This window comes from Lynx canadensis, chromosome X, assembly GCF_007474595.2.
Source record: "Lynx canadensis isolate LIC74 chromosome X, mLynCan4.pri.v2, whole genome shotgun sequence".
Taxonomy (NCBI): domain Eukaryota; kingdom Metazoa; phylum Chordata; class Mammalia; order Carnivora; family Felidae; genus Lynx; species Lynx canadensis.
In genome coordinates, this window is record NC_044321.2 from 87,228,458 (window position 1) to 87,241,280 (window position 12,823).

Below are 12,823 nucleotides of genomic sequence, written 5' to 3' on the forward strand. Positions count from 1 at the left end.
GAGGACACTGACAAGAGGCAAATGGACCCCCTGAACCCATGCCTCTGAAGACAGAGATGAGGGATATGCTGAAGAAAGAGGGTTGGCTCTCAGTTTGCACAGAGGACAGTTCTTCTCCCTGATCCTGCTCTTCCCCAGCTGGGCTGGAGACAGGTTTTCTTTTCAGAAAAGCTGAACGAGAGAAACTCTGGACTCCAGGACACTAGGTACAACAGAAGGAGGGAGTAAAGCTGAGACGAAAAGGATGCTGTGGGGGTAAGAGCCACCCACCCTGCCCCCAGCCCCATTCCAATTTCCTCTTTTTGGCTACCAGAATAGGCAGTGAGGCTAATATCCTCCAGGCAAGGGACGGAAGAAGTCTGCTTTGTAGAAATGGAATGACTCAAGACACCAACATCTGAATAGCCTGTTGGTAAAGCCCAGTGAGCTTTCCAAACAGTATTTTAGTGCCTCATTCTCGAATATGAATGGACAGACAAGGATCTGCAGATATAGGAGAGGCTGTGACCAAAACAAGCAGGAAGTGGAACTTGGAGGAGATAGGCAATAACAGGAGAAGAATCCTTCATAAAAGGAGTCCCTTGAACATCCTCGAAGGAATAAGAGACAAACACACTGACTGCATTCATGAAAGAGCAACAGGGTGCTACGAAAAGAACATGGAGGAAATGGGAACGAGCTCTTGAAAATTAAAATTCTGATACCGGAGATGGGAAATCCAATAGCTAGAAGAAGTGATAAAGTGGAGAGGCTCTGGGGGCGCCTGGGTGGCTCAGTCATTTAAGCGTCTGACTTCAGCTCAGTACAACAGAAGGAGGGAGTAAAGCCGAGTAAAGGAGGGAATAAAATTCATGGTTTGTGAGTTCAAGCCCCACATCAGGCTCTGTGCTGACAACTCAGAGCCTGGAGCCGGCTTTAGATTCTGTGTCTCTCTCTCTCTCTCTGCCCCTCCCCCACTTATACTCTGGCTCTCAAAAATAAATAAACATTAAAAATGTTTTTTAAAAAAAGTGGAGGGACTATGCCAGAATGTAAAACAAAAAGGATGAGGTGGAAAACAAAAGATAATAAAACCAGAGGATGAAAGCAGATGGTCCAACAGTCACAGAAACGTAGTCCCAGATAAAGACACAAAGAATCTGGATGGGGAAAAACTATAAAAATAAGAAGGAGCAAACAGACAAAAAAGATAAATGGGTATTTCCCAGAACTGAAGGGCAGAGATCTCTAGATTAAAGGGGCCCACACCAAGTTAGTATCCACAACAATAAATGGTAAGAGATCCACACCAGGGCACCTCATCATGAACTATCAGAACAAAGATGGACCATTCCGAGCACAAGCTGGGTGACCAGTCAGCAGGGATGTTGTAACATGCAATAAGGAACTAGATAGGTTATTCTACTCTACAACATTTAAGGATCTTTCCGACATACAAATACATTTATATATGTTTCTATATATTTATTATAGTATAATACATAATGTATATATAATGTATGTGTATATATAATTTTTTTCAAGAGGCAGGTTTTTAAAGCCCTGCATTTTATTATTAAAACAAAGAAATAGACGTCTCAAGGAGACTAATGCACAAGACATTATTAAATGACATCCAGGGACTTCAACAGACAAGTGATTTCTTACTTACTGGCATTGGCAGCTTCTCTAATTTCTTTCAGTATTTCAGCTTCCATGGCAGGGTTATTGCAGATATCGACCCAAGTTCCTTCCACTCCTTTCTGTTGTGCCAAAAGTGTCAACCTTTTCTGATTAGGAACCACAAAACTAATCACATACGACTGATCACTAAAAAATTAGAAAATAACACAAAATAGAAATTAAAACATTGAGAAAAACTGTAAGTTACTGAATGGAACAGTACACATAATCCCAAACACATATTTCTCTTATGTGTTACAGCTTCATTAAGAAGTAATAACGTCAGGCTCTGGGCTGATGGCTCGGAGCCTGGAGCCTGTTTCTGATTCTGTGTCTCCCTCTCTCTCTGCCCCTCCCCCGTTCATGCTCTGTCTCTCTCTGTCCCGAAAATAAATAAAAACGTTGAAAAAAAAATTTAAAAAAAAAAAGGGGCGCCTGGGTGGCGCAGTCGGTTAAGCGTCCGACTTCAGCCAGGTCACGATCTCGCGGTCCGTGAGTTTGAGCCCTGCGTCAGGCTCTGGGCTGATGGCTCGGAGCCTGGAGCCTGTTTCCGATTCTGTGTCTCCCTCTCTCTCTGCCCCTCCCCCGTTCATGCTCTGTCTCTCTCTGTCCCAAAAATAAATAAAAACGTTGAAAAAAAAATTTAAAAAAAGAAGTAATAAAACCCATAGTCCTGGCATAAAGACAGACATTTAACCAATGGAACAGAACAGAGAGCCCAGGAATAAATCCTTGCATATATGGTTAAATGATCTTCAAGAAGGGTGCCATCACCACTCAGTGGGGAAATGACAGTCTCTTCAACAAACGATGTTGAGAGAATTGGATATCCATATGCAAAGGAATAAAGTTGGACCCTTAGCCCATACCACATATGAAAATAAACTCAAAATGGATCAAGGACCTAAACACATAAGAGCTAAAATTATAAAACATCTAGAAGAAAGCACAGGGAAGAAGATTCATGACATGGGATTTGACAATGCTTTTTTAGATATGACACCAAATGCATAGGCAACAAAAAATTGATAAGTGGGACTACAACAAAAATTTAAAATTTCTATGTTACCAAAGGACAGTCAACAGTGTGAAAAGTCAATTTATGGAATTGGAGAAGATACTGGTGAGTCATATATCTGAGAAGAGGTTAATATCTAGAATATAGAAAGAACTCCTATAACTCAATAACAACAACAAACCCCCCGAAATAACCCAATTAAAAACTGGGCAAAGACCTGAAACTATAAAACTCCTAAAGGAACACACAGGGGGTAAGCTCCCTTGACATCAGTCTCAACAATGTGTATTGCTGGTTTCGACACCAAAAACAAAGGCAACAAAAGCAAACATGAACAAGCGGGACTATATCAAACTAAAAAGCTCTGCACAGCAAAGGAAACCATCAACAAAATGAAAAGGCAACCTACAGAATGGGAGAAAATATTTGAAAACATCTATCTGATAAAGGGTTAATATCCAAAATATGTGAAGAAGTCCTACAACTCAAGAGCAAAAAAAAAAAAAAAAAAGAAAAAAAAATCAAAAAAGGTCAGAGAAACCAAACAGACATTTTTCCAAAGAAGATATACAAATGGCCAACAGGTATACAAAAAGATGGTCAACATCACTCATCATCAGGGAAATAAACGCAAATCAAAACCACAATGAGTTGTCACCTCACAACCGTGAGGTTGGCTATCATCAAAAAGACAAGAGATGACAAGTGTTGGTGAAGATGTGGAGAAAAGGGACCTCGTGTGCACTGCTGGTGGGAAGGTAAATTGGTGCAGCCACTGTGGAAAACAGTATGGACATTCCTCAGAAAATTAAAAAGAGAATTACTGTACGATCCAGCAATCCAATTGCCTGGACAAAGAAATATAAATCCAAAGGAAATGAAAACAAGATATTGAAGAGAGACGTGCATTCCCATGTTCACTGCAGCATTAGTCACAATAGGCAAGGTATGGAAACAACCTATGCTCATCAGATGTGGGATATATATACAAGGAAATATCATTCAGTCATGGGAAAGAAGAAACTTCTGCCATTTGTGACGACATGGATGAACTCAGAGGGCATTATACTAAGCGAGATAAACCAGACAGAGAAAGACAAATACTGTATGGTATCACTTATATGTGGAATCTTAAAAACAGGAAAAGAAGTCAAACTCCTGAAAACCAAGTAGAAAAGTGGTTTCCAGGGGTTAGGGGAAAGAGGGACAGGTTGATAAAAGGGTACGAACTCTCAGCTATAAGGTAAACAGGGCCTGAGGATCTAACGTAAAAACATGGTGACTACAGCGGAGAACACTATATTGTATAACTGAAAGTGAGAGAAAAAAATGTTGAATGAGCAAAGGACTTGACATTTCTCCAGAGGTGACATACAAATAAATGGCCATCAAGCGTATGAAAAGATGCTCCATGTCACTAATCAATAACAGGGAGAGATCCCCTCGCACCCATTATGATGACTATCAAAAAACTAGAAACAAGTGTCGGTGAGGAGGCGGGGAAATTAGAACACTTGCGCATTGCTGGTGAGAAGGTAAAGATGGTGCTGCTGCTCTGGAAGACAGTACGGCGGGTCCTCAAAACATAAAAATAGAACTACCTTATGATCCAGCGATCCCACATCTGGGTAGATACCCAAAAGAATGGGAAGTAGGATCTTGAAGAGATATTAGTGTACCATGTTCATAGCAATATTATTCACAATAGTCAAGGGGTGGAAGCAACTGAAGTTGTCCATCAATGGATGAATGGATACACAAAATATGGTCTGTCTGCATAATGGAACATTATTCAGCCTTAAAAAGGAAGGAGATTCTGACACATGCTACAATATACAGCCCTGAGGACACTATGCTAAGTGAAATAAGCCAGTCACAAAAAGACAAATACTGTACAATTCTATTTATATGAGGTATCCAGAGTAGTCAAATTCACAGAAACAGAAAGGAGAATGGTGGGGAGCCAGGGACCACAGCCAAGAAAAATGGGGAGTTGTTTAATGGACAGAGAGTTTCAGTTCTGCAAGGTAGAAAGCTCTAGAGATTGACTGCACAACAATGTGAATATACTTAACAGTAGTCACCTATACACTTAGAAATGGTTAAGATGATAACCATTATATTTTGTGTTTTTTACAGTTACATTTCTTAAAGGGTGTAATAAAGCCCATAAAAATAAACCATATTAACGTATAAAGAAAAGGACCCAACCTCTTAGGTTTCTGATTTAGAAAACTTTGACTAGGGGTGTTAACTTCTTAGGAAATTTACTTATGCTATGTCTCAGCTGTTAAGGATGTTGAATGAAGTAAGTGCTGTGGCATAGCTAAATACTTAGCAAGACACAGAAGGTGTCCAATAATTAGTTAAAACGTCCCAATCATCTCAAATGATCTTCAAGCTGTTGAACTTTCAGAAATGCGTAACATTCCCCAATGCTGATGAAAATTTGATGTTTCCCTTATGATTATACGTAATCACAATTTTTTTTTCCAATCCTCCTTTTTCTGGAAGTATAGGAGACACAAATGCAGCCTTTAAAATTACCTTTTGGCAAAAGCACAGATGTTGTCTATTAGTGGACAGTTCTTCAATGCAGCTTCAACTTTCCCAAGGGATACATATTCTCCTGCTTGTAACTTCACCAGATCTTTCTTCCGATCTAGAAGTCATAAAGAATGAATGGTAAATTATCCGGTCCATTTTATTAAGATCTGCACAATTCCAATTTTCCCTCAATCTCATTGCCTTAATCTTTATTTACACAGATACTTCTTCTAAAATCGTGTTATAGAATAATGCTTGTTCATGCACATCCATTACAAGGAAAACACCTAGCTCAAGAAGTACTGGCTAAAATGCTCAGTATTTTATTATAATCTTAAATACTATGATAAAGTTAATGGAAGGGACAGGGTCTTACAGCATTAGATTTGAATGACAGCTCTGCCCATTACAAGCTACACGATCCTGGGCAGGTCAGTTGACCTCTCCAACCCTCAATTTTATCAGAGATACTGACACCTACCTCATATAAGCATATAGGACAATGTCTGGCATACAGAACATGGTTAATAAATGTTAATTCTCCATTTTCCTTATTTGACATTACCTTATTAAAATGACAGTGCTCTAAGAATGTGCTGGCACAGGAGGGCACAGCTTGAATAATCATCAGTGGTCTTACAACTCCATATGAATTCTGACTTGCCTACCCATAGCCTGGGAACCCACTCTACATGCCGACAGAAACCCACCTTTGATTCCAGTGCAATTAAGGATCAAGAAAAAAAAAGTAGAGGGGATTGGTTCTAGATTAAATCATGTTTACCGGGGATTTCCCCAGTAGATCAAACTTCTGTATGAAGAACCAATTTTCCCAAGAAATCTTTAACTACATTAAGGTCAGGTACAGGTCCAGAGACAGATTTAAATGGACCGCTAGAGATATGACTGAGGAAATTTTATGGCTTAAAAAGGACCTGAAGGGGACTCTAAGAGTGGTCCTTCCCAGCTGGCTAGTCAAATTTTTATTTTAGCTTTTGCCTGATTAAAGGGAATAACAGAAGGGCTATTTTGGAGCTAAAAGTCTATTTCACTAGGCTTAGTGAGGGCAGTGCCAAACCAACTGACATTCTCAGAAGAACAGATTACTGTTGAGGATTTATGATTTTCTAAGGTTCCAGGATAGCTGGAGCCATATGTATAGATAGCCACTACGGAAAATAATGTGTCCACACTGCCTCTTGGATAGGAAGGAAAATGGTGAGAATATACTGACCTATAATCTGTAAACATCCATCAGGGTGAAATTCTCCAATATCTCCAGTGCAAAACCACCTTTGGCCATTTTCATCCACAGAGTAATCCTCTGCTGTTTTCTCTTCATTTTTAAAATACCCCATGGAGATATTCTGTCCACCAATTACAATTTCCCCTCTGGGGTTTGGCTTGTCATGAATTGTGTAGCCGCCTGGAAGCCATTAAATTAGTTATTGTTCTAAAACAAAATGTACTCGCATTCATTCTTAACACTCCTGTGCTAATATTTTTCTGCAGATCAAATTTTGTTACTCCTTGGGAGAACATTAGTTTCCATGTATTCACATGACCTGAGGATAATGGGTAACTGTAATTTGGGGGGTACTGAGGAAGGCGCAATGATAATAACCAACCACCACCCATCCCAAACCTTCCCAATGACAAAATTTCACACTTAGAATGCCACTGAAGCTTGGGGTTCATAGAGCTTTGTTAAGAAAAAATTACCCCCAAGAAGGGTAACACTTGAAGCTGTTTTAAGTAAATTAATAATATGCTGGTATCAATGCATTTCAGATTTTTTTCTAAGGAGGTTTTAATACAGGGGCGCCTGGGTGGCAGTTGGTTAAGCATCTGATTTTGGCTTAGGTCATGATCTCACAGTTTGTGACATTGAGCCCTGCATTGGGATCTCTGCTGTCAGCACTGAATCCTTTTTGGATCCCGTCTCCCTCTCTGCCCTTCCCTCTCTTGTGCTCACTCTCTTTCTCTGAAAAATAAAAAAATAAAATAAAATAAAACATTAAGGCGGTTTTAATACAAGAGAGTAGGTAGGGAGTGTCTACCAAAGGCAACACCATGAAGTGAGAGGGAAAGAGAAGCTATGGGAAACAGGCAGGAAACTATATTTTCTTAACTTTGGCCTATGGCCAGTCATGACTTTAGACTTTTTAAAAAATTTTTTAATTTATTTTTGAGTGAGAGACCGAGCATGAGCAGGGGAGGGGCATAGAGAGAGGGAGTCACAGAATCTGAAGCAGGCCCCACGCTCCAAGCTGTCAGCAGAGAGCCCAGTGCAGGGCTTGAACCCATGAACTGCAAGATCATGACCTGAGCCAAAGTCAGATGCTTAACTGACTGAGCTACCCAGGCACCCCACCCAGTCACAACTTTAAAATACTGAAATGACTGACAAGAGCTCTAAAATATTTTACCACTACTCATTACCTATTTATTATTGAATAAAGCTTAATTTAAGGGAAATATACAAAAATCTGAATTCATAAACTGAGATGTTGATTAGGTTTTATGTTTAATTTTGTAATGTTTATTTATTTTTGAGAGACAGTGCTAGAGGAGGAGAGGCAGAGAGAGAGGGAGACACAGAATCTGAAGCAGGCTCCAGGCTCTGAGCTGTCAGCACAGCACCCAACGCAGGGCTCGAACTCACGAACTGCAAGATCATGACCTGAGCAGAAGTTGGACGCTTAACTGGCTGAGCCACCCAGGCACCCCTAGGTTTTAAGTTTTAAAAGGATTCAAGCAGAGTCCTTTCAGCTGTTAGCTGCTCTTAAAAATTTTAAACTATTCAATAGTTAAATATGAAATCCATTGCATATAAAATATTAAGATCATTCCTATTATACAAAACAAAGTTTCCCTCATGGCGAGGAAAACTCCAGAGACATATGCAAAAATGGCCCCACTCCCCAAAACTGATAGATATTGAAGCACAATAACAGAAAATCAGAAAATAAAAATTAGGGGCAAAATTCGCCTTACCAAGTTGTACGATATACCTGCTTTCTCTAATTTCACTGCCTAATAAATAACACATCTAATGAAACAGTTGTGCTGCTGAGGCTCAACACACCCAGACACATATTGTCTATGATGTCTTCAGATTTTCATCCTAAAATCAGAACAGCATTGCCATGGGAGACAGAAGGAGGACTTAGTCCCAGGATGTAAAGATCTTGGGAATGCAACTGGATTTTAAATGTGGTTTTTAAAAAGAAGTAGTTGTAGGGCACCTGGGTGGCTAGTCAGTTAAGTGTCTGACTTCAGCTCAGGTTATGATCTCATAGTTTGTGGGTTCTAGCCCCACATCAGGCTGTCTGCTCTCAGCACAAAGCTCACTTTGGATCCTCTGTCCCCCACTCTCTGCCTCTCCCACGCTCACATTCTCTCTCTCTCTCAAAAATAAAATAAACATTTAAAAATAAAATAAAATAAAATAAAATAAAATAAAATAAAATAAAATAAAATAAAATAAAAAGAAATAGTAATTTGCTCTTTGAGCACTGACAATAATGCACATAGGCAGAAAGTCATAGAGGAGAAACACTTAGGAACTCCAAGTTTATGTCAGATACAGCCCATTCACGGTCTTGGGTTTGAACAACCTAAGAGAATTGTCCTAGAAGGTAACTAACTGGTCCTTTAAATTTTCAGCCTATGGCTCCATTCAACCATGAATATTCCCTTTTAAGATCTTAAGTTTAAAAAAAAAATTTTTTTAAGTTTATTCATTTATTTTGAGAGACAGAGAGAGAAAGAGCACAAGTGGGGGAGGGGCAGAGACAGAGGGAGAGAGAATTCCAAGCAGGCTCCACCCTGTCACCACAGAGCCCCACGTGGGGCTCAGACTCATGAACCGTGAGATCATGACCTGACCTGAGATCAAGAGTTGGACACTTAACCAACTGAGCCACCCAGGCACCCCTAAATTCTTAAGCTTTTTAATTACTTTTCCTTTATCTGGCAAGGCCAGGCTGTTCATCATTTTGCAGTTAATGCAACACATTTAGTAGTTTTCAGTTTTACCAGGAAGACTGGTTTACTTCTGCCTCCAGCTGCTTTATAGAAAGGATTATCACCAATGTCTATAAAGTGCAGCCCTCCCTTTGCAATTAAACATAAAGATAAAATCATACAAATGGCCTGAGAACTGAGTCTCATCTGTGAAAATGTTTGCTGGGGTCAAGAGCTAAGAGGTTGGAGCATGCATGTGTGATTAGTCAGTCCCTCAATCCCCTAAAAATCTGGGGTTTCATTTCCTGGCCCAAATGTCCTGGCCCAAATGTCCTGGCCCAAATGTCCTCACTAGCAAAGTCAAGCTTCCAAAGATCGGATATACATCCTTCTCCAGACCTAGGGAATGCCCCACTAAGAATGTTCTTCCTCTTTACCATCAAGTATTCTCAAGTTCAGAATCATCATGCCTAAATTCCAGAGGTTTTTCTTTTCCTCTTGGGACCCTCTTTACTGAGGAAAAGAAAGCACCGGGAACCAGCAACAGCAAAGAGTCCCTTGCTATCACAGACGACCTAACACTTTAAAGACTGGGTGTCTTGGGGCTCATGGTGGTTTTCAGCATATCTAGAATCAGTAGAGCTGGTCATAAAACTCTTACCTTCCTGCCAGTCTTTTAGCTTAATTTCACAGCAAATAAGAGGGGCTCCAACTCTGCCCGTAGTATAGTCAGTAACTAGGAGGAAAATGCAACAAATATATTAGCATACCACATTTCAGACTCGTGCCCATGGGAGACCAGGGATATTGGAGTTAGAACCAGAGTCTCACAGATGATAAAAGAGAGGCCACTGCGAGTGCAGCGCAACGTGTGACCATGTTGCAGTATTTCAACTCTATTTCAACAGTGCAATCAGTACCAATGTTGTTACATCACTTTTGCTTCTCACGGGCTCTATTTCAGATAATAAGTACAAAAATCTCTGTGAAAGGAGGAGAGCTGCCCCTACCATTATCTACCTAAGATTCCAGGAGGACAGATTTGGATTGGAATTCCTTTTCTGCCACTCACTGATTGACTGTGTAACTTGGACAAATTACTTAACCCCACTGGGCCTCCATCTCCCCGTCTATTAAAGGGGGAGAGTAAGAAAACCTACTTCTTATAGAGATATGCTGTAGGGATTCAATGAGATGATGCGTGGATGGTGCTTAACACTTCTTGGCACAAACTCAGTTTTCAATAAATGTTAACTGCTATTACCAAACAGGATGATGACGATATTCTCCTTTTGTAATTTGTAAGTACTGCTATCAATAATCAAGTATTTATAGATACCCTATAATGTACCTAGCATTATATTAAACACTGAAAGGAGGAAACACGTAAAAGATAAGGAGACTATGCCCTCAATGAGCTTACAAACAAACTACCTGGGACAAAATGCACATGAAGCAACTCAGAGCACATTTAAATACTCAATTTCATGGTACTGGAAGTGCACACAACGGTACCTCAGGGACTTGAAAGATCAATGTGAAATGAAATCACTGGCAAAGACTTAATTGAAGAGTTGGGCATTAAAAGGTGGCTGTGTCCAGTTAGCAAAAAGGGCATTCCAAGACAAGGGAACAGAAAATACAGAGAGGTGAGAGCAAGAATGCCCGTAAGAGAAAGAGAGGAGAGCAGAGCCAGGGGTGTGTGTGTGTGTGTGTGTGTGTGTGTGTGTGTGAGAAATAATGGAAAATAATAATGGATGGGGACAACGGCAACAGATTAAAGATGTGTGGAAGCTAGGTCCACCAGGGCTGAAGCAGTGTTTGAGGTGGAGATGCCCAACACAAATATACAGGATCAATCACAAGTGATACAATAGAGGCAGGCATGGCCGCTGAAAGGCTGTTACCTCAGAGGAGTGTGAGGCAATAAGAGGCCAGGTACGAAAGGTGGCATGCAGGGGAGGGAGCAGTCCAATGAACAAATGGGAAGATCCAGTTGAAGTTAAAGTTTTTAAAAAATAAACAATTAGAAGACTTCAAAGCTAATGCCGTGAATGGCTTTAAGGATGGTAATACCACAGTCACCAACCATCTGCCAGGTGGACAGAAGGTCTGGGATGATGGCGTTGATTTTTGGCACATGAATATGAAGTGAAAGTGGGATGATCCAAAAAGTATTACCTACCCCAGTGTTTCCCAACCCAAGAGGATTTCACCCCTCAGGGGATATTTGGTAATGTTTCGATTTATGTTCCATTGCCACAGCTGGGAGGAGTGAGTTACTCCTGATACCTACCTGGCTGATAAACATCCTATAATGCACAAGAGAGCCCCACCAATAAAGAATTATCTGGTTTGAAATTTCCATAGTGCCAAAGTTGACACGGCTATCGGGTTTTGAAAAGAACAGAAAACAAACAAGAAGTCAGGGCAGGAATATACATTCAAGAGGGAGCATAAAAATGATACTTTCTTCCAAGAGTGCAGTTCTCCGGGGAAACAAGCATTTAGACAGAAGAGACTAAAGGACCAGGGTGACAGAATTTTGAGGACTGACAAGATGGCACAAATACAGACAAGGCTTAAACATAAAGGGCACACGTGATAGTTCAACTGGAAGTTTCTAGAACTAAACCTGTTCAGGATTACACTGAATCTGTTATTACTTAAGGGGTATAAACATTAGTGGCAACAAACATAGAATTACTTGCCATGTTACCAGTACTTACCTTCAGTAACTGTGCCGGCACCACATGATTCTGTCAGTCCGTAACCCTGACCCACAGGGCAGCAGAAGCAGACATTCATGAATCGGTGTGTCTGAGGAGACAGCGGGGCTCCACCAGACAGCATCATGCGGACATTCCCTCCCAGCAAAGCCTTCACCTTTTTAAACAGTAACCTTAAGAAAAGCACAAGGGGCAATAATTTGAATACATGCATACATTATGCTTGGTCACATCCTAATGTATAAGCTCTGGGAACTATTTCTTGACTTTGGTTGGACACCTACATTTCAGAACCATGGTGGTAATCAATGAGAGGTTCACAAAGCAACGACTAATAACACCTTGAAAAAAAAACGCCAGAAAATGACAGATGGTAGCTAAACTTGTGGCGAGCACAGCATAATGTACAGAGTGGTCAGATCACTATGTTGTCCACCTGAAACTAAGGGAACACTGTGCGTCAGCTATACTTCCATTTTTAAAATGCCAGAAAGACTCTAAAAAATAAAAAAAAAAAAGAGACAGTGTTGGGAAACTGCTTTCACGTACAGCAAATGAAAGAAAATGATGATGTCAAAGGAAACAAAAATTACAATTGTCTTTAGAACCTTTAGTTATTGACCTTATCTCCCTTTTAATGAAAAATGTTTCCCTATCTCCACCCTCCAGCACAACATTTAAAATAGCTGTTATGTTCAGGGTGCCTGGATGGCTCGGTCGGTTGAGTGTCCAAGTTCTGCTCAGGTCATGATCTCATGGTTTGAGGGTTCGAGCCCCGCATTGGGCTCTGTGCTGACAGCTCGGAGCCTGGAGCCTGCTTTGGATTCTGTGTCTCCCTCGCTCTCTGACCCTCCCCCACTCGTGCTATGTCTATCTCTCTCTCTCAAAAATAAAATAA

General features: G+C 40.5%; 1 protein-coding gene across 3 annotated transcripts in view; it reads right to left on the reverse strand.

Moving 5' to 3' along the window:
- ACSL4 (acyl-CoA synthetase long chain family member 4) overlaps positions 1-12,823 on the reverse strand; it is a 54,994-nt gene that overhangs the window by 15,646 nt on the left and 26,525 nt on the right. For all 3 annotated transcript variants that reach the window (XM_030304634.1, XM_030304633.1, XM_030304635.1), the window contains exons 10-14: positions 11,926-12,098; positions 9,858-9,932; positions 6,462-6,653; positions 5,228-5,342; positions 1,652-1,809 (exon numbers count right to left, since the gene is read on the reverse strand). In XM_030304634.1, coding sequence (XP_030160494.1) covers positions 1,652-1,809; positions 5,228-5,342; positions 6,462-6,653; positions 9,858-9,932; positions 11,926-12,098 — 713 coding nt within the window. The remainder of the gene's footprint in view (positions 1-1,651; positions 1,810-5,227; positions 5,343-6,461; positions 6,654-9,857; positions 9,933-11,925; positions 12,099-12,823) is intronic.